At 39.6% G+C, this 22675-nt stretch overlaps 1 protein-coding gene across 2 annotated transcripts in view; it reads left to right on the top strand.

Moving 5' to 3' along the window:
- The window catches only part of SPTBN1 (spectrin beta, non-erythrocytic 1), a 197081-nt gene that overhangs the window by 39520 nt on the left and 134886 nt on the right, over positions 1 to 22675 (top strand). For both annotated transcript variants that reach the window (XM_059406073.1, XM_059406074.1), the window contains exon 2: positions 14081 to 14275. In XM_059406073.1, coding sequence (XP_059262056.1) covers positions 14128 to 14275 — 148 coding nt within the window. In that variant the 5' untranslated portion in view covers positions 14081 to 14127. The remainder of the gene's footprint in view (positions 1 to 14080; positions 14276 to 22675) is intronic.

Below are 22675 nucleotides of genomic sequence, written 5' to 3'. Positions count from 1 at the left end.
TGTAGCCCTTGGCTGCCTTCTGTAGCGTGAGGGTCTCTGCCTACTGGGTTAGTGCCCTTGCAGTCAGAGCAAACTAAGCAAACCAGTTCCCTCCCTCTTGTCCTCCTGTAGGCCCACTGGGGAGGTTGGGCTTCAGAGAAGTCTCTGACAATGGCCGCCTACTCCTTCCTCTGGAGGATATGTGGGATTTAACAGAATTTAGGCAAGGAATCTCCATAGGCATGAAAATGATCATCCTTGTAGGTCACAGTTTTAATCCTCGCTCTCATCACTGGTCTCACAAACAGGTCTTCTATTCCTAGTCTTGGAACGTACCACCCCTTTTTGAGCAAGACAGCAGCATACCACCAGAAAATAAAACCAGTCAACTTCTGGCAGAGAAGCTGCTAAATGCCTAATTTTTCATTATCCCATAGCTGAATGCAGTTACAGTAAATGGCTTTCCCACCCTTTCTTGGGGCTTCCAAATGTATTAGTTCACTTTTTTCAGAAATATGTAGGTGCAGTCATGATCCACCTATAGAGAGCAGGTGCAATAAGGACACTTCTAGAAACAGCATTTAAAACCGCCATAGCAAAACAAATTCTATAGCTGATGTACCTCAGTTAATTTTTTTTTTAATTTTTTTAAAGATTTATTTATTTGAAAGAGTGAGAGGGTGAGTTGGGGAGGGGCAGAAGGAGAGGGAGAGTATCTCAAGTGGACTCCACGCACAGGGTGTGGAGCCCTTCGCGGGGCTTGATCCCAGGATCCCGAGATCATTACATAAGCCAAAATCAAGAGTCAACACTCAACCAACTGAGCCCCCAGGGAGCCCTGATACCTTGGTTATTTGACTTGGTTTTTCACCAACTCATTTTTTGAGTATTAACCTCATTTTGTCAGGATGTAGCTGCAAAATGACCAATGCTGGATGTGTGTGTACTGACTTTTAAGTATGCTAGGTGGGACTAATGAGTTTCAATCCCTTCCACTAGAATAGAAATCTGATGTGGAGGATCAGGGAGTAATTTCTTAAGGAAACTTACTTGAAACGCACTGCCCTTCCCCCCAAACTGAAGAAGCAAAGAGAGGTTTCATTTAAACAGTATAAACAAAGGATTTGTGAAACACAAGCTGTTTTATATTCTGGCATTACAACTTTCTTAAATAAAAACTTTTGCTTTTTTACATCTATTTAGATGTCAAAAATGTCTCTGCCTTTTGCTTGGGACAGTACCAGACTCAGTAATAGGCTCTGAGTGACAGAAATATTATGCCCGGATAGGTACTATTTTCTAATCAAAAGATTTTTTTAAATGAACATATGTTTTACTTGGTATCCTATGATATTAATAAAAATATAAAGTTACCTAGTAAAATAATTGTTTTGATAAATATTTTCAGTGGTGTGCTTAAGAGTAATGTTTTCATCAAAATGTAAAAGCCAGTTTCATATCTTTTTGCCCATTTTTCCCCCCCAGTGGGGTTGTGCAACCCAATGAAATTATTTATAAATGTTTGCAGAAGAGTACTTTTGTTTCAAAGAGAATGCAGATACTTTATGTGGATACACAAAGAATGGCTAAGATTAAGGTAACAGAGATTCGTTTAAAAATAGGAATGGAAAAGTCATTCTTTTGAAATACCCCTTTAGCCCCATGGAAGAGAGTATTGTGCCTACCTTGGGAACCATGTTTCTAGTACTGTAGTATTACTACAGTGTACTGATCACAAGAATGGTGAATACTTTGTGGTTAACCAAATCATAGAGGCCTGATGGTTGGAAGGACTCTTAGCATGCATGTTGTCCAGCTTCCCACACAGTTCTTGGTTTCCTCTTTAGCTTCCCTGTCAAATGGTACTTCCCTACCCTGTGTGAACCACTCGTGATAGGGTGAACTCCCTGCTCTCTGGCCAGCCCTCTGGGGTTTTTGGAGAGTTCAAGTTGTTAGAAAGCACCTTCTAACCCTGCCTCACTATGAATTTGTTGTGCCAGGGCCCACAGGAGGCCTTCTGAAGCTCCTTAAGGTTAGATGCTCAGTGGCCCTTTAAGACTTTTTCCCTGGGAGCTCCTAGCTCCGCAGCCTGGACTTCCAGCTGTCTTAGGGCCTGCCTACCCGCTTCTAGGTACTCTAGGTTTGGGCATTGCCCTGGGGTGATTGCTTCATTCCTAACAACCGAGCCAGCTCTGTTTGGTCTACCTTCTGCTGGTACTCTATGTTGAGTTTACCACCTTTTCTTGGGGCTGCTGTCCCTTTTCACCTCTTCTGACTTTGGGTACTTTAAATGTCTAAATGTACTACTGTATGTGTTTTTGAACAGTTTTGAATCTCTCCATGGTCCAAGGTCCTTTACTGTGCTAAGTATACTTTCTGAGGTAGTGAAGAAAGTATTGTTTGTGCCTGGGCCCTGGATTATGAACCTGCCTCACCAGGGTTTCAGCTTCGAGTCAGCACCTTTTGAGTATGGCTGTTCAGCCAGTGATGTGATTTTTACATGGGAAATTCATCTATCTCTATAATTTAAGCAGAAATTTGAAGTTGCCTTTGAAGTGTTTCTTTTGCTCAGTAAAGGAAGTTAAAAGTTATAACGTAAATATACTTTTAAAAAAAAGGAAAAATTCAGATAATTCTTGACCATTTAGGGATTTATTTCAGATTTGGTGTTATTTCTGATTTTAGTATTTAACAGCTTTCATTTGAACAAATTTGCCTTTGAATACATTGGAATTTTTTTTTTTTTTAAGATTTTTTATTTATTTGACAGAGGGAGATCACATGCAGGCAGAGAGAGAGAGGGAATCAGATCCCTGCTGAGCAGAGAGCCTGATGTGGGGCTTGATCCCAGGACCCTGAGATCATGACCCGAGCTGAAGGCAGAGGCTTTAACCCACCGAGCCACCCAGGCGCCCCAGGAATTTTTTTTTTTTTTCTTGTTACAGCAGAGATGGTAGGGAAAGTGCTTATGAGAAAATTTTAAAGCTTATTCACTAAATGTTTATTGTCTGGTGTGTGCTAGATGTTGTAGCTAGGGATGCATTGATAAGGAGAGAAATGCTTAATAGTTCTTGGAGAATATAATATATAAGGTGATATCATCATTTAGCAAATCATCACACGTAATTATTTAAATGCTATAGGTACGTGCCATGAGGAAAGGACACTCGCAAAAGCACGTAACAGGAGGTGCTGGGTTGGGACTGGGAGATTCCGTAGAGCCTTCCTAGAGAAAGTAATGTTTAGTCTGACCTAAGATTGGTTCTGTTGAACCAATCTTTACAATCGTGAATTATTAAAAGATAATAGTACTGTTGCTAATGGGATCAGAAAGCCTTCCTCGATTACAGGATCCTTTTTGGATTGGCGTTAGCATTTGATGGAAGACAGCATCACAGTTCACTCAGACATCCCTAAATACTCAGCCACTGCTGGGGTACCTGCCCCCTGGTTTTCTTTCTGCACAGAATCAGAATGCTACAAGAATTTATTGCCTCCAGCTCTCTCATTTGCCCTACCATCCTGTTCATTCTTTGCTCTGTTGCGGAGTTTGGCAAGAGAAGTAACTAACTTCTCTGAAAGCATTTGGAAGCAGGATAAACAAAGTGCATGTTGTGTTCTAGATATTTTGGGAAGTAGAAAAATGGTTTATTAATAACATATTTCAAGGAGATGAAAGTCTAGGCTTGATTTTGTTCCGGCAAGGAGTTCAAAAATGCAGTTACCAAAATCATATCACTAGGGAGCTTTCAAAGGAAGGCTCTGGATGCTCTCATTCTTGTTCTTTTAAGCCCATTTTCTGCTGTTGGAGGAACAAGGGAAGTTGCTGGTTTCCTTTGCTTTTGAACCTGATTAAGGACTTGACCAGCTGAGATCTTATTCTCATTTTGAAGTTATTTGAGCAATAGCAAAATGTGACTTGTAGGCCCATGGCCCTGTAGTTTTGGGTAGGCCATGCTTTATTTTGTGCCTTTGTGAGAAGTTTGGTGGGGTGCTGGGTTGTTTTCTCAGTTGGCCAGATTATGGTCTGGCGCTGTGGTAGATGTACTTGCTTATGGCTGGTCACTTGGGATGAACGCATGATCTTACTTATGTATCAGAGAGCTCCTCCGTGATTGTGAACTTAGGGGAACATTTTAAACACTGTGTGCCTTTTCCTCATATATCAGTGTTTAAATTCTGGAAAGGCAAATAGATCTCCACATTTACTTTAACTGACCTTTGTTTTTGTTTGTTTGTTTTTTAAAGATTTTATTTATTTATTTGATAGAGACACTGCAAGAGAGGAAACAAGCAGGGGGAGTGGGAGAGGGAGAAGCAGGCTTCCCACTGCTTGGGGAGCCTGATGCGGGGCTCTATCCCAGGACTCTGGGATCATGACCAGAGCCGAAGGCCAGTTGCTTGATGACCCAGGTGTCTCTTTAACTGACCTTTGTTACCAAACTTCATATTGAGCACTTTGGAGTCACACTTTTGAAAGTAACTGCAGAATTCTCATGGATTTCAGCCTGTATAAATCATTAAACATTATTTTTTTTAAAGTTTATTCAAATTGATCAAATTTAAACAAATTTTAGTAATAGAGGTTTGATCATTTTAAATGATACTTATATGCATGTTTTTTCTGGAATTAATGTCACTTCTTTTCTGTAGCTCAACCTTTATTATTCATTTTGCTCATTTGAAAGGTTATAGAGTTTTAAGTAAGTTTGGGAAACATTTACTAGGCATACACAGAGGAAAAACTTGCTGCTGAAGCGTTAACTCAAGTAATGAGAATTGTTTGAACTGTTCTCTGAGAAAATTTAACTAGTAATATTTAAACCTTTGGAAATTTGGATATTAGACATGCCTAGGATTTAGGTCACTTTGCAGAAGGGAATGATTTTTAAAGGGGAATGATTCTTAAAACATTATGTACTTATCTATAATAAATATAAGAATATATTAATGTCTTAATAATGGATATTAATATTATATAGTACATAGGCCTATATTGTAATGTAATTTAAAGCTATGCACTTAAATTTATCTCAATATATTAATATTATTAATTTGTTACATTAATAATCTAAATTGATATAATATATATATCCCAAATGAGATTGTGAAGTTAGCGGTTATTCCATTCCTATTCAAATATGACCTAATTTTGCAACATTTGAAAACAGATTTCTTACAAAAAAGTCATCCTTTCCTAAATGAAATGGAGTGAAGACAAGGTTGCCCCTTATGTAACACTGAGAATTCTACTGGGGTCCAAGATGCATATTGAGTAGGCAGAAAAAAGCACTGTGTTTCAGAATTAGACTGCTCTGGAGCTGCACTGCTCCTGCCACCCGCCAATTTAGTTTACAATTGTTTTTGAGCACCTGCTGTGGCTTGAGCATGAGGCTGGGGCTGGTGGTATAAAAATGAACAGAACAGAGAGGATCCTGGCCCTTGTGCAGCTTAGGATATGTATGTGTGTGTGCCGCTTCCATTTAGTATACTGTTGCTTTTCATTGCCATTGTACATATTTCCTTCATTTGATCACTGTTTCAGGTAGGAGAGAGATGCATTTTCACTTGATAGAAATTGGCAAAGAATTTTGGCACTGGGCTACTCTAGAAGGAAAAGTCAGCTTTCCAGATAGAAAGCACATTATTGTTTCTCTATTGTTCTGGGCACACGTGATACTGACTTATGAAATTTCACAAACAATAACACAGAGAAATGTCAAACTCACTGAAATTCAGGATCAACATTTTGGGAGTGGAAGCATTAGGCCTATATTGTAATGTAATTTAAAATTATCTGGGAATAAGAGTAAGACCAAAGTAGTTATTTATAGTGGCTCAGAAACCTCCCATTGGCCATCAGATCATGGTGTTAAGTCTGCCTTGAGTTAATGATTTCAATTTTAATTGCATCTCTGTGTAAGGAGAACAAAACCAAGTTTGGCCTTTAACTGCCAATGAGGATAGCCATATATTTAGTAGAAAATTTTGACTTTTTTTTTTTTTTAATTCAAATTAGGTGATTTGGAGACTTATAGATAAACTTTGAGAAAGTTAATCTTTCTCTTTTCAAAATAAAGATAGTCTCAAAAAATTTTAGGGTTTGCAGATTTATATTAGAATCTAAATGGTATCATAGGTAGGCAAAAAAAAAAGGAATAAGGTACTTTGTACAAATGTACAAATAGTAAAAGAATAAATTTCTATTCAATATATAATTAATTTTCCTTTCATTTAAGATACTCAAATAATAATAATATAATAATAATAATAAGCAATTCCATTGTTTTACTGTGTAGTTTATCCTATACAATGGAGGAAGGTCAGAGACATGCCTTGTTTCTCCCCTATGTTATACTCCTCTTTGTGGTAGAGATCTGGTTTTGGTCATTGTATAATATGTTACTAAGCCATAGTGATGGATTCTTTTTAATAGATTACTTTAAAATAAAATGAATTATGGTCAGTGAAATATTTTAAAATTTATTTCCTTTATAATAAAGGTTAATTTTGCTCCTCCATAGAGTAGGGTGTGACATAACATGCCCACATTAAAAAAGGGAATTTGTCCCTAGAACTTTGTTCATAAAACTAGAATCAGCCTTCTAGGCAGATCTTTCACCTGTGTAGGAAAGAGGCTACTTCTGAGTATTGGCAATATAAATGTCTTTGGGCTGTTACGACAAAATACCATAGATAAACAACAGACATTTGTTTCTCATGGTATGGAGCCTGGAAGTTTCAAGATCAGGGTGTTGGCAGATTTGGTGTCTGGTGAAGTTGAGTGTAGACATTACTTAAATAAATAAATAAAGTAGGGCTAATAATACTATCTGCATCAAAAGGTTGCTGGGAAGCAATGAATGAAAAAGCAAGTAAAACACTATGCTCACACAGAGTAAGCTAGCATGAAAGTTACATCTTTTTAAATACAATTAGCATTTTCTTTGGTTGTTAGACTCGTCAGCTTCCTGTATGTTTTTTTTTTAAGATTTTATTTATTTATTTGACAGACAGAGATCACAAGTAGGCAGAGAAGCAGGCAGAGAGAGGAGGAAGCAAGCTCCCCACTGAGCAGAGAGCCCAATGGGGGGCTCAGTCCCAGGACTCTGGGATCATGACCTGAGCCGAAGGCAGAGGCTTTAACCCACTGAGCCACCCAGGCGCCCCAGTTTTCTGTGTTTTAAAGATTAGGTTTAGAGTTCTTGTGGCTTAGGATTCAGAGGTGGCAAAAATATTGTAGATGCTGGCTCATAGCTATGTGACATGACCCAGTTGTTTAACCCTTTAAGCCCTAGTTTTGCCACTTCATTAATTAAGATAGAAAGCAAGTTGGTTGAAGCAGTAAATATGTCCATAATCCTAATAAATGTAAATGGATTATATTTGCCCACAAAATGACAGAAACACTTGGATTAGATTTAAAAACAAGAGACATAACTAAAACCTAAAACAAAATAGAAGGTGAAATAGTAGAATGGAAAAAATATATACTAGGCATATTTTATTATTATCAATGAATGAGTTAATGTGTGAATAGGGAGAAAATTATTATTACCAATGAATGAGTTAATGTGTGAATAGGGAGAAAAGAGGCTATTTCAATGTTAAACAGCCCACCAAGAAGACAAAGTAGTTATAATTTGTATGTATCCAGGAAATTAAAAGGAAAATTTGATATATCCACACTCACAATGGGAGATTTTAACCTATTCTGTCATTGATAAATAAAACCAACAAAAGTTAGCTAGAGTATTTGAGGACTACCTTTATAAACAATGGTTAATTATTAAACAGGTCTCTGAGCATACTTCCTCTCAGAATGGTCTGAGTCTGAATTTTGGCTAGTTTGTACAGCTGTGTCATGCTTTTTGTATAGTTGATGTGTTTCTGTAAAGCTGCAAGTCAACTGGTAATTTTAAAAGTGAATGATACTGGGGTAGTTGGCTGGCTCAGTCAGTAGCGCATGTGACTCTTGATCTCAGGATCATTTTGGGCATAGAGCTTACTTAAAAAAAGCAAATGATGCTTTTATAAAGGACTGGATGCATGACTTGGTTAATTGTCACACTAGAACTTATACTTGTCCTGGTTTTGTGAACAGGGAACTCTGAATATTTAGGATGGTGTCTTGGACCTTATGGTGAAACTAGCTCCATGAACCTGAATAATAGTAGGTTAGCTGGGTTTCTCCATCCTTGTGGTTTCTTGCACATATTCCTCTTTGTTGACCATTTGATTCATGGTGCAGAATGCCTCAGTGGACACATTGGAAATAGGGTGTGACTCAAGTCTTACTTTTTGGAGACAGTACAGTTGAGAGGATTGAGGCAGATCTCTTCTGGGTCTTTTGCTGGAAATTGTCAGACCCACAGCTTGATCCGTTCAAAATCCCAGAGCAGAGCTTTTTTAAAAGATAGCACACCAACAGTCCAGAGTATGCTTTTTCAAGTCTTCTGTGAGTAAAGCGGGAGTGTTTTAAGTGTTTGCAGAACATTTGGGTCTGTGGCTTCTGCCAAAATAAGTGTTAGCATATGGTTTTCTTCTTCAGAAAGGATTGGCAAATGTTAAATTACCTTTTTCATTTTCATTTAATTTATTAGAGCTTTTAATTAAAATTGGGTATTAAGGAGTGATGTGTTTGTGTGTGGGGTGTGTGTGTGTGTGTGTATAGTGCTAGTGAAAATCCCATTTATTTTCCACTTGTTTCTTTACTTTCTGAAATCTGAGTAGTCCTGTGTGTGTGTGTGTGTGTGTGTGTGTGTGTGTAGTGCCAGTGAAAATCCCATTTATTTTCTACTTGTTTCTTTACTTTCTGAAATCTGAGTAGTCCGGACAAAAAAATAAACTCTTGGTGGGTTAAAACTAAATTACAAAGAGAAACCTACGTGTTAATGTGTACATGGAGAAGGACCTTACTAAATCTGTGTTTATATTTATCAGCAGCCTAGTCTAAAATTGTGACTTCCTTGAAAGCGGAGTGCCCAGGAGATCCAATGAGTATGTGTTTTGGCCTTTGTGCCTGATGGCGATAGTACCAGAGTGGCAGCTTGAATTGATGTTGACTCTGTGTCCTCAACTTCTAGACCTTCACCTACCAGCCTCCCACCCACCCAACCAGCCACAAACAAATAATTAGCAAGCACTTAATATTTCCGAGCACCCCACTAGGAGCTGAGAAGACAGAAGAACAATATGATAAAACATGACCTCAAGAGACAATGGCCTGGTGACAATAAGTAAATAAAAGTTTTGTACTTGTGAAACAGTCTTATAATGCTAAGTGACAGGTCAGCAGTACAAAAGGTGTCTGGGATGGAGGACATATTCAGGGTTATCTAAAGTTGTCTTAATTCAGAACAGGAGGTAGTGGTGGTAACTGATAAGAGGTAGATTCAGTAAGGTAATAACCTAAAACTAGAATTTGTGGAGAGCAGAAAAAGCTATTTCCAGTTCGTTTGGAGGTAAGTCAAGAGCCTGATTTTTTTTTCCCCCCCTCAGGAGCTACAAGAGCTTAGGACAGGAGTATTGAGACCAGGCTGTAGAGCTGGTCAGAGTTCCCTTGTGAAGGAGTCCCCTTTTTCTTCAAAGGTTTTGGGGCATTATTCTGAAGGCATGGGCCTCAGTGGGTTTTAGTTCACAGGAATGAATCATTGGACTTACATTTGAGAAGGTCCCTCTGGTGGCAATATCAGGGAAAGGGTAGGGTGAGTTGCTGGAAAAAGAAGAAACTGTTGTTTGAGCTAATTCCTGGTTGTCAGGAGGTAAAAGCAGCCTTGGAGGCTGAAGCTGGGAGGGAGAAATGAGGGAGGACAGCCAGGTGTCTAGCTGAGGTAACTGGAAGAAAGGAGGGGATGCCATTCAGCAAGGGAGTGATGGGAAGGACATGGGGTCTGGAGGAGGAATTACGGGCTTAGTTTTAGACACTGGCCTGGTCATCCTTAGGACCTCTGCATTTAGCTGTCCAGAGGGCAACTGTCAACATAGGGGAGGAGTCCAAGATTGGGGAGTGGGTAACATCACCCAAGGAGATTTTATACAGAAACAGAAGAGGGCCGTGGAAGGAAACTTGGGAGATAATTATAAAGAACAAAAACCTGTGCGTTTATCTACTACCTGTGTCACGGGGAAAACAGATTTGGTATCTTGGAAGTAAACAGATAAGATATTTTCCCTCTGGGCTTTGCCAGGTATTGATTTATGTTATTTTAATCTAAAGAGGTGAACTAATAGAATACTACTGAAACTTGGAATGGTAATGTTCTGGCTTTTTTCTTGATGGTCATGACCTCGTAGTGTAGCACCTGCAAGAGCTGTAGGGACCTATGTAGCTTCTCAACATAAAGGCTTTCCCTTGCCTGGAATGCTATTTCTCTTGATCTGGGCATGACCTGTTCCTTTTTGACATTGAGATCCCACTTTAAATACTGACTCCCAGAGGCCTTCCCTGACCACTAGATCTGAAATATGAAATAACCTCAATCTCTCTTTTTTTCTTAAATTGAGGTACATTTGATGTATAACGTTATGTAACTTTAAGGAAATCAACAGCATTTTGGTCCCTAATGTAGGGACATTTGCTTTCTGGGTGTGGCATGATCATTTCCTCCTGATCTGTGTCTGTTTTGGTCTGCCACTTTGAAGAAATAAAATTATTGTCTAATTATCAAAGCAGAAAATAATGAGCCTTTGGAATGTTTCTGTGTATCTTTGGGGAAATTCATTTATGGGATATAGAGTTAGAGAAGAGTAATTTGGTGGAGAGGTCTTGGTTTACATATTCCTTGTTTACACACACACACGCACACACACACACACACACACACACACACACACAGACTTAGGGCAGAGAAGGTAGGTATGAATTTTAACCATCTTCTTAAAACCTAGCCACAAAAACATGGGTAGTATTCATATCACACCCAGGATATTATTGATTTTTATTCATTCAGGGATTATTTAATGAATTCCTGCTGTGGTGATCAAGTCGGTCAGCATCTAGGCCCACACTGAGCCCATAGAGGCAATGAGAGCCATTCTCTGGGAGAAAAGATGTCGTGTTCCATGCCAACCTTATATAGTTAGTCCTTTCCTGCTTTCCAAATGGCGGACCCACCAGACAGAGTTCCAAGATGGCCAGCTCTCCATTCTTCTCTTCTCATAATCTCCCCACAGCCATTTAAGAAGTACAGATTACCTCACTGACTGTGGGGACGCATGGCTGATACCACCTTGGGAAAATCTGGCCCTTTATAGATAACCTGTTGGAGACACCTCCATGTGTGATACACACTGCCCTCTCAGCTGGCTTTTGTTGAAGGAGGTTGGGGGATAATGGTGTTCACAGGGTACTGGACTTTTTGGAATCCCCATGCCCTGGGAACACTTACCCACATTTACCTTGACTCTGACTTTTCCTTTACGCTTAGGTTACTCCGTTGTTGCTATTGAATACTTAGAAGTACCATTTCACTGTGGTCCTGGTGGGGTTTAGGATGTTTTGCTTTAACATTACCCTGGAGGGGGAGGGGAAGACTCCATTATAACAAATTAGCTGTTTGATAGGATATTATCTTAGGACAGATGGAACATTTTGAAGAAAAAAAATGACCCTGATATTCAAGTTCTTAGACACTCAAGTGAAACAATTGGATAAAAAGAATAGCTGAAAGCATTGGTATTTCTTTTGTACACAGCCTTTTGCTTCCCATTTTTTAAGGAAAAATGGTATTATTAAAGAACAAACACCATTAAAGAAGAATATTTGGGACAAAATGTGCTTATGTGGTTTGAACGACTTATTTAAAGCTTAAGGAAAGGATTAGCACTTGCTTGTTGAGAAATCTTTGGAAAGCAGTCACTGATCTGGGGATAAGTCAGTGGTAGGAGGAAAGACGCGAGTGGGGAAATGGTGGGAGTGGGGCTTACTAAGGAGTCAGGTGTGGAGGGAGTTGGAGCCCCAGTAAATGGCTGCCATGGAGGCCCTAGTGTGGCTTGTTCTCAGTGGTCAGCAGGTGGCACCAGATAGCACGAATTCCGAGAGGTACGTAGTGTTTAGATTTGACCTTGGGTTGGGTTAAATCGCACTTTTTCTGCTTTCAGAAATTTGGAATTCATAATAACTTAATATTTGTTTTTCCTCATAGAGATGGCTGAATTTTATGAAAGCCTTTGGTATTGACATTGTTCTGAAAATTAACCACCTCCAAGGTCAAATGGTACATGACACGATTGACTTCTTTTTTTGAAGGGAGTTATGACTCGGTGTTGAAAGCGACAAACAGATCAATATAACGTACTTATTAGCTTACGCTCCTGTGATTTTTTTTTGTGTGTGTTTTTATGGAATCTGGTAAATACATTGCTAATGTAGATGTTAAAGTTAATCTACTGATAAGTTTATATTGTTGCGATTGATTATGTCTATGTGATTGGTAGCCAGGATTTTACTCCCATCCAAATACTTGTGTTTGAGCGACAGTGGGTGATTATATGGGTCATTGACTTCATTCCTCCAACAAGCTGTCCTGCTTCTCAACATAAAGGTTTTCCCTTGCCTGGAATGCTATTTCTCTTGATCTGGGCATGACCTCTTCCTTTTTGACATTGATATCTCACTTTAAATACTGACTCCCAGAGGCCTTCCCTGACCACTAGATCTGAAATATGAAATAGCCTCAATCTCTCTTTTTTTCTTAAATGGAAGTACATTTGATGTATAACGTTATGTAAACTTAAGGAAATCAACAGCATGTTGGTTTGATATATTTCTGTATTGCAGTATGATCACTACTGTAGCATTAGATGCATGTCTGTCACATCATGTAATTAGCATTTTTTTTTTGGTGGTGTTAACAGTAAGACCTAGTCTCTTAGCAACTTTGAAGTTTATAATACAGTACAGTTGATCACGACTCTATTGCCTCACTCTACTTTTTTATTTTCTTTCAACTGTTTTGCCTTTTTTTGTGTGCTTTTTGTCCGGCTCCTCCTACAAGGCCATAGGTTTCCCTGGAGCTGAGTCCTTATCTTGTTTGCTGTTATCCCTAGCATCTGAAACAGTGCTGAGCACGTAGTAAGTCCTCAGTGCATTCTGGTTCAGTGGATGCATCATAGCTGTATTGAAGAGGGAAGCAGCTAAAGGTATTCTCATAATTCTGTGAGGTCATTTTGATGAGGTGAAGATAGCAGTAGATCAAAAGTTGAGGGCCAGGTTTTTGTTTCTCTTTTGTTCCTGTAGAATACTACCTGGGTAGGTCCCTGAGAATTGGGTATTGGTCAGAGAATTTGTAAATAACAGCAATATAAATAATTGTAGTCATTCCTTAATAAGCCTCTGCTGTACACTGGAACAGTTGTTAGTGACTTACATTTACTATCTCACTTGATCTTAGGCATCTGTTTTATAGTAGGAATGAGATATTTAGGTCAAACGATCTGTTCTCTTATATAACATTTTATGAATTTCCAGGAGAAGCTAAAAGATTATAGTACAGAGTAGAAATAAATGAGTTCATTCAGAAGCCCCAAGTAGATATTCATCTAGTTCCAAAAGAACTTTAAAATTGCAAAGCTTATGGGGTGCCCAAGTTACTCAGTGGGTTAAGCCTCTGCCTTCAGATCAGGTCACAGTCCCAGGGTCCTGGGATCGAGCCCCACATTGGGCTCTCTGCTCAGCAGGGAACCTGCTTCCTCCTCCCCCTCTGCCTGCCTCTCTGCCTACTTGTGATCTCTCTCTCTCTGTCAAATAAATAAATTCTTAAAAAAAAATTGCAAAGCTTAAACTTTAAAAAGGGGGCGGGAAACCCACCGTGGATTGGGTGCCCATCATTTCATTCAGTCCTCTCAACAACATGGAGATTATCTTTCCTTTTTAATGGTTGGGGAAACTGAGGCTCAGAGATGTTAAGTACACTGGCCAAGGTCACACACGTGTTATGAGGCAGTGCTGAGGTTCCAAATCATCTTCAGTTGACCCCAGAAATCTGTTCTTGACTTGCAGGAATTGTTTGGGCTTCTACTCACCTCTAACCCAGTGGGCTTCATGGGGACGAAGCACGCTTTAGACATCTAAATCAGGTTTTCTTTGTCTTTCTCACAGAACTCTAAGAAGGAGCTGATGTGGAGGAGCAGCTGAGACAGTTCAAGATGACAACCACAGTAGCCACAGACTATGACAACATTGAGATCCAACAGCAGTACAGCGATGTCAACAACCGCTGGGACGTGGATGACTGGGACAATGAGAACAGCTCTGCGAGGCTCTTTGAGCGATCCCGCATCAAGGCTTTGGCAGGTAAGTCCCATCATGTCCTGTTACGGAGGCCCAGCGGCCCTTATAGCTCCCTTTAAAATCACCCGCCCTGTCTCCGCTACAAGAAGGTCAGCTCACCTCTGCTTATATATGTCCCAGGAGAGCAAGCTGCCCATTGCATAAGATATCCAGGTCCATATTTGGAGAGTTGTCCATCCTAAGGCCAAAATGATTGAATGATTTTTTTTGAGCTGCCCTAGGTTTGTAAGAATTTTTGACTCCTCTTACATTTCAAAATAATGTAGCTTACTGGGCTATATGCAGAAAAATACACAAATTAGCCTGTGTGCTTTATTATATTAGTTGACTTGACTTGTTACAGTAGTAGAATGCTTACTTTGAGTACAAAGGGTAGTTGGTATCCCATGCAAGGGTTTTAGATGTAAAAAAGCAATAGCTTTATCTGGTAAGGGCATGTTTAATGCTACAATGGGTACGTTTGCTATTGATTCATTAAAATTAGCAGAAACACATCCTCCCTTTGTGATCTCTCACTCCCTTTTTGCTGTTGAATACTTAGAACATACTTTCACCCTCGCCATAGTTGGGGTGGGAAGTGTCTTACCCTGAAATTGTCCTGAAAATCCAGAAGCAGTTCCATCAAGATGAAAACTCAGCAATGCTGAATACATGTAAACTAGAGATCAAAGCAGAGTCATTTAAGGTCTTGCATCTGTACTTTGAGATTTCAGATCAAATGCTTTCCAAATGAAAAAAGTGGGTTAATGATTTTTTTTCTTAATTTCTTTGATTATTACCCATAAATTATAGCCATGTCAGACAGGTAAGTTTACTGTTAATTGTTCATATAGCTGACTTCTCTTGTTACCTTTATGGTGTCATCTGATTATGATACATGTGTCGTTCAGAGTTTTCTTGACTGTAAGCAATAGGAAACCTAACTCAAAGTGGTTTAAATGATAAAGAGAATATATTGGTCACACTGAAGACAAATTTGGCCTTTAAAGCAAGACTTACTCCTGGGCTTAAAAGGTGTGATCAGGGCCCAGTTTTTTTCCTCTATATTTTTGGCCTTGTAGCTCCAAGAGGACTGTCCCAGGTCCTAGATCTGCCTGTAAGGATATCCAGGAGAAAAGAACACTTCTGCTGCCCCAGTATTTCTACCATGGCCCTAGGAGCAGTCTCACTGGCCTGACTGATCCTGACTTGGGTCAGAGGTCTCCCTCAGAATCTCTGTCCAGGTGGAGTCAGAGAAGAGGATATGCTGACTGACATCAGCTAATCCGGACACACTTCTGGAGTAGTGAGGGGGTTGTGGGGTGAGGTGAGGAGGGGTCAGCCCATCTGAACAGTTTGGCTAGAAAATTTGGAATATTACAGGAAGGAGGAAGACAGAAGTGGATATGGGGGATGCAGCCAACTAGATGCTATAGGAAAATTCTCCAGTTGCCTTAGGATAATGTGTCTCTTGAGTGGTGGTGATTTAAGGATCTTTCTCGAGCTAGCCTGATCTGAGGGCATAAACGAATGATTAACCAGGTAGTTGTTCTAGAATTGGAAGATTTTCTAGCTTATTCATTAACATGGAACCTTATGGAAACCTTGATCCTGGCTTGTGCCAGTGGATTGATTTGTACTTTGATCTCTTACCTCTTTTTCTTGAATCATTTAAGTTTTTAGATCAGTATGATATTGGTGGCCAATTACCTTTCATCATGAGTCATTTACTTTCTGATTTTAGGCTACTATGTATTACCTCCCTTGTAAGGAAAATTGTACCTGCAATTGTAGAATTGTTCCTTGCTCTTAGTATCTGATTTTTCATGCAGTTCCAGGGGAGATCCCCAACGTCCTTAGTATTGATCAGTTGTCCTAACACTTCCTAGGGTGGCCTTCTCTGTTATCTAGGTCTCTGAACTACGGTAGTTATGATAGTAATAGCATTTAAGATGGTGCTTCCCATGTGCAGGCGGCGTTCTAAATGTATTGTATGTATTAACAGTTAATCCCATAACAACCATATATGACCATATATATCTGTAGAGTATAGATGAGGAAACTGAGGCATAGAGAGATTAAGTAACTTGCCCAGGGTTACACTGCTCATAAGTGGCTAAGGCAGACTGGCTCCAAAGTATATACACTCTCCTATTTTTCTATATTCAGTAAAATATAAAACGATTGAAAGCTCACTGGTATAGAATATTGATATTGGGTAACTGAAACAGGCTTAAGAAAAAAAAAGATGATAAAAGGCTCAGGAAAAATCCTGTGGTCCAGAAGAAGCCATGAGTAATCATGAAAGTTACTGAAAATGTGTTGCCTCTAGGTTAAATGATGTCTAGAAAAAGAATTGCTTTCAGTGCATCCAGTAGATACCAGGAAAACCATCTGTTTATTGGAGGAAATAATCTTGTTACCTAACTCCCTATTCTGTGGGACAGAAAAGTCTCTGAGCTTTCTAAGAATCTTATATGCTGAAAATAAGAGCAACAGAATTAAAAAAAGAGAGAGAGAGAGAGAGAGCCAGAACAGTTCAGCAGTGTCTGGAACTGGGCTTCTAGAATGTGAGCATGCATCATAATTGCCTGGTCATCTTGTAATTGCTGGGCCCACCCGCAGTTTCTGATTCAGTAAGTCTAGGACAAAGCTTAGTGATAAACATTTCCCCTTTGTTTTATTTATTTATTTATTTGTCAAAGAGAGAGAGAGAGAGAGAGCGCGAGAGAGCACGAGCGAGCACAGGCAGACAGAATGGCAGGCAGAGGCGGAGGAAGAAGCAGGTTCCCTGCCGAGCAAGGAGCCCGATGTGGGACTCCATCCCTGGACGCTGGGATCATGACCTGAGCTGAAGGCAGCTGCTTAACCAACTGAGCTACCCAGGCGTCCCGGTGATAAACATTTCTAACAGGGTCCCCGGTGATGCTGATGTGGCTGCTCTGGGGAATCACATTTCAAGACTGGTGTGGAGTCTTGGTGGTTGACTGGCCTATTTCCCTGGGTGTCTGAGACCATTCATCCATCTAGACCCAGCTCAAGTCTAGTAAGAATTGAAGTATCAAACTCAACAGAGTTACGTTAAAGGCACACTTTAATGTGGGAGTGGTGTGGAAGGCTGGCACCTCATTCTGAGAAAAGAGAAATATCTTCCTGTCTCTTAGAGGGAAGTAGTATAATGATAGATTCAGCTTGAGGGAATGCTTACAGACGCATGTTCTAAAGTGGGAAATCTTGGCTAGTGTGGTGGAAATGTATATAGCAAGTTTCCCCTCCCTCTCAAGTACTCTACATGTTGAGTCTTCTTTAGACTACAGTCTTGAAGCCTGGGGTGATACATAAAAGACATTACTGTAGGAATTCATCTTTTTACGGTACATTTTGTATTGACAGTGTAAACACCACCTTGGATTGTGTCCTTTACTAAGTGGCTTTAAATATTTGTATCTCTGAGGAAATAAGGTGAGGTAAACTACTGGCTACAAATTAATTCTCACCCAGTTTACAGATATTTTCTGTTACTAGGCTGCTATGTATACATGTTTTATATACAGGTAATGTACATTATATATAGGTATATGTTCTTCCTGTGAGTTGTAAAAACTGTTCTTAATCTGAGTTTTACTTTCCTTTATCCTCTTCTTGCTTTTAGCTTTGTGTTGTAATAAATACTGTTTTTGTCCTCAGTCCTGGCTGAGGAACTCCTAAAACCCTTGGAATTTGCTGAGCATCTTTTGTTATTCATGAAAAGCCATCTTCCTCACACCTGGATTTGTTGGGGGTAGTGGTGGGGTGACTGAGGGTGAGACCTTTAGCTCTATTAGGATGGTACTAGTCACTGAAATGACCAAATAATGAGAAGGTGGGAACTTTGAGCCCACCTTCTGGAAAAGAGGGGGGCCTAGAGATTAAGTTTAATCTCTATGGTTGATTTAATCAATCATGTCTAGGTATTTTGAAACTTCCCTAAAAACCCCTAAATGACTTGGGTTTGGAGGATTTGAAGAGCTCTTGGGCTGGGGAATATATTAGTGTGTTGGAAGGGTGGTGGGTCCTGAGAGGCCATGAAAGTTCTGTGCCCCTCCACACACCTTGCCTATAAACCTCTTCCATTTGGCTGTTTCAGCAGACATAAGTATTTTCCTGAGTTCTGTGAGTTGTCCTAGTATATATATTTTTTTATTTTTTATTTTTTATAAACATATATTTTTATCCCCAGGGGTACAGGTCTGTGAATCACCAGGTTTACACACTTCACAGCACTCACCAAAGCACAAAACCTCCCCAATGTCCATAATCCCACCCCCTTCTCCCAAACCCCCTCCCCCCAGCAACCCTCAGTTTGTTTTGTGAGATTAAGAGTCACTTATAGTTTGTCTCCCTCCCAATCCCATCTTGTTTCATTTATTCTTCTCCTACCCACTTAAGCCCCCATGTTGCATCACCACTTCCTCATATCAGGGAGATCATATGATAGTTGTCTTTCTCTGCTTGACTTATTTCGCTAAGCATGATATGCTCTAGTTTCATCCATGTGTCGCAAACGGCAAGATTTCATTTCTTTTGATGGCTGCATAGTATTCCATTGTGTATATATACCACCTCTTCTTGATCCATTCATCTGTTGATGGACATCTAGGTTCTTTCCATAGTTTGGCTATTGTGGACATTGCTGCTATAAACATTCGGGTGCACGTGCCCCTTTGGATCACTACGTTTGTATCTTTAGGGTAAATACCCAATAGTGCAATTGCTGGGTCATAGGGCAGTTCTATTTTCAACATTTTGAGGAACCTCCATGCTGTTTTCCAGAGTGGCTGCACCAGCTTGCCTTCCCACCAACAGTGTAGGAGGGTTCCCCTTTCTCCGCATCCTTGCCAGCATCTGTCATTTCCTGACTTGTTGATTTTAGCCATTCTGACTGGTGTGAAGTGATAACTCATTGTGGTTTTGATTTGTATTTCCCTGATGCCGAGTGATATGGAGCACTTTTTCATGTGTCTGTTGGCCATGTGGATGTCTTCTTTGCAGAAATGTCTGTTCATGTCCTCTGCCCATTTCTTGATTGGATTATTTGTTCTTTGGGTGTTGAGTTTGCTAAGTTCTTTATAGATTCTGGACACTAGTCCTTTATCTGATACGTCGTTTGCAAATATCTTCTCCCATTCTGTCAGTTGTCTTTTGATTTTGTTAACTGTTTCCTTTGCTGTGCAAAAGCTTTGTCCTAGTATATTTTTGAACCTAAGGGGGTTGTTCAGGGGAACCCATGAACTTAGAGCTGATCAGTCAGAAGTATGGTGGGTGGCCTGGGACTTGTGACTGGCATCGGAAGTGGAGGCAGTCTTGGGGGACAGATCCCTTAAGCTGGGGGATCTGCAGCTCACTCCAGGCAGTGAAGGGAATTGCATTCTGGGACACCCATTTGGTATAAGAGATTTCATAGGGGGATGGCTTCTCTAGTACAGTGTGGAACACATCCGTGTTTTAAAAACATAAGAATCAGGCCTGCAGTCCCTTATCAAGTGCCAGTTTATCATCACAAAGATGAAAGAGTCTGGGTTCCATTGCCTAGGGAGCTTTGAATCTTTCTAGTCTCGTTAGACTTTTTTGCTTGAAAATTAGTCTGATTCACATCTCAGTCACTCATCACCAGCCCTCCCGGTCTTTAGTACCCAAAACATCAGAAGAAAACACGAGTGGAGTCACAGGGAAGTGAACTTTGCCATCTTCATCATCTGTCTAGGGAATCTCCTGGTGGGGACAGAAGCAGCAGCTTTTTCCCACAGTAGAGAAAAGCTTCATCTGAAAGTTTGCCCTCACACAAGTTGGGTGAAGAGTGGGGGTCTGTCAAGGCATTAGCTTGCAAAAGGCCAAGACTTAGGAATGTTTTAGAAAGTAATCAGAACTAAGATGGACTGTTGCCCCATGTTCACAGATTTTATATATAAGAGACTGGGGAGATTTATACTTCTGCCTAAACTCTGTGCTCCCATTTGTAATTTAGAAGGAAGATGAGAAAAGCCTTGATATATCATGTTGTGTAGCAGAGAGATGCCATGCCGATTGAGCCTTAGGGCAGAGTGCTGTGAAGTGACTTTTATGCATTCTGTAAATGATTTCCCACATCCCATGATGGCATACCCACATTCCTGACCTCTGACCACATGCCCCTGCACTGTGGAACATGTGCTATTGAAGAAAGGGATTCAAAATAAGTGGGGCTTTTTGTAAAGCAGCACTTTATTTGAAATAAAAACGTAAAACCTAATCTTTTAAAGAAATGTAAAAGATAAATGTTTTCTTTTTCTAAGTGATAAGTGTTTATGGTTGGAGGTTATATTTTGTACAATCAACACAAATCCTTTAAAAAGTACAACATTTTGCTTGAAAATACTGATGAAGTTGGGGCGCCTGGGTGGCTCAGTCAGTTGACATCTTATTCTTGAAATGGTGCAGGTCATGATCTCAGGGTCATGAGCTTGAGCCCCCAGTTCCCGTGGAGCTCTGTGGTGTGTGTGGAGTCTGCTTAAGAGTTTTTCTCTCCTGTTCCCTCTGTTCTTCTCTGCTCCCCCTCCCCCCAGCAAATACACTTTCTCTCAAAAAAAAAAAAAAGATTAGAATTAATCTTTGTATCAAAACTCATAAACAGTGAATTTTAAAAATTGGGAGGATATACACCAAAATAGTTTTTATTTCTACGTGATTTTCCTTTTTACTTACCTGAATTTTTTCCTGAAATAAAATCTGAAATATTTTGTAATGAGGAAAACAAAGCATAAAAACATCTTAGCATCTAATATCACATTCATAAGCTTAAATTTCCCCTCCCAAAATCATGACATAGAAAAATGGTAGGAAAAAGCCCATGTATAAAAAAGTTAAAAAAAAAAAAAAGACATTAAAAATGAAATTCCTTTGGGAGATGTCACTCATCAACATTTATGAGCTAAAATTATGCCTAAGAGTCTTTCTGCTAAGCTATGAACTTAGCAAAAGAAATTGACCTTGAGTTTACATGGTTAGTGGGGAGTCAAGGACAGCTGATAGCCATAGAAATGAGCTGAATGCACTTAATTGTATCCTTTACATTACATCCGTAAAGTATATAAGTTATTAGTTGCTATATATATAGGCCAGACTCCCTTTAAACATAGTAATTTATGTGACCAAGAATTTTGGTGGAGCATTTAATCAGCTAAACTACTGATATGCTTTAAATATTTAGAGCAGGGTTGCCTGAAAGAAATGTAATACTAGCCATGTATGATTTTTAACCTTCTAAGTAAGATATTCCAGTTAATCAGTTCATCCAAAATTTTATCATATCAATGTGCAATCAAGTATAAGAAGTTACATACTTAAGATTTTTTTTCTAAGTCTTCGAATTCTGGTATGTATCTTACTACCCACATTTCTTACTGTCAGTAGTCTTGTGTGGCCAGTGAGTGCCTTCACACAGACACTATTTTATTGGCTAAAACCTTATAGATCCTGCCAAACAAATGTGAGCTTTAAAATACCATCAAGTATTTGATCTAGGGTATATTTATAAAATATACCCTATATATAAAATATAAAATATTTATAAAAGAGCAGGTATTTGGCCATGGGGCTAAATGTGAATTTAAATTCTGATCAGGAATAATGCATCAGTTGAATTATTAGTATAAAAATGAATACTAGTCCTTTTTGTGCTCTTTTAAGTGGATACAAGGTTGCAACAGATCCTGAGCACATTTGCTCTCTGCTCTTTTCAGCTAAAATTTTGGCACTGCTCTCAAGCACTGTTTTTGGATGCGGAAGACTGACTAGCACACTTGTTTAAAAATGCATAATTCAAGGGCCCCCATAAGTTGAGATTCACTAATGTAAGAGGGAGCTCAGTAGTCCACATTTTTTAATGTATATGATACAGTTTGAAGAAATGCTTTCCTGGGACATGGCCATAGTGTTCTCACTTAGTATTCGTATCTTCTTACCTCTGAGTATTAACCCCCAAAGTGGAAATCAGCTTTTTATCTCTTTAAAATAGTAGTCTGCCCCTTCTCCCAGTAAGTAGATCACAGTTTATGTTTAGATATCTTGACACCTAAGAAGCCTTCATTTTCTGCCCAAACTGAGTATAGGGCTGTCTCTTGGCAAGAGGGGCACATTCTTCCTCTAATCCCAGGCCTCATTCCAGCCGCTGTGTAGGTGGATTCCTGTGTGGGTGGATCTTCTTGGTCCCAACCAGTGATTGAATCCCCACCGCCCCAACCCCTATCACTGTTGGGGCCTTCTCATTTTTAATCTCCAGGAGGGCAGAAAATTTCTCTGGGCCTAAATTAGAGTGTGCATTAAAATTACTAGGGAAACTTGAAAAGTATATCCTAAAGAAAATCCTGCAGTGATAGATAAAAAAGATTCAGGCACAGGGTTTCCTCA

The sequence above is a fragment of the Mustela nigripes genome, chromosome 7 (genome assembly GCF_022355385.1).
Source record: "Mustela nigripes isolate SB6536 chromosome 7, MUSNIG.SB6536, whole genome shotgun sequence".
NCBI classification, from domain to species: domain Eukaryota; kingdom Metazoa; phylum Chordata; class Mammalia; order Carnivora; family Mustelidae; genus Mustela; species Mustela nigripes.
This window is presented reverse-complemented; position numbering and strand designations above follow the sequence as displayed.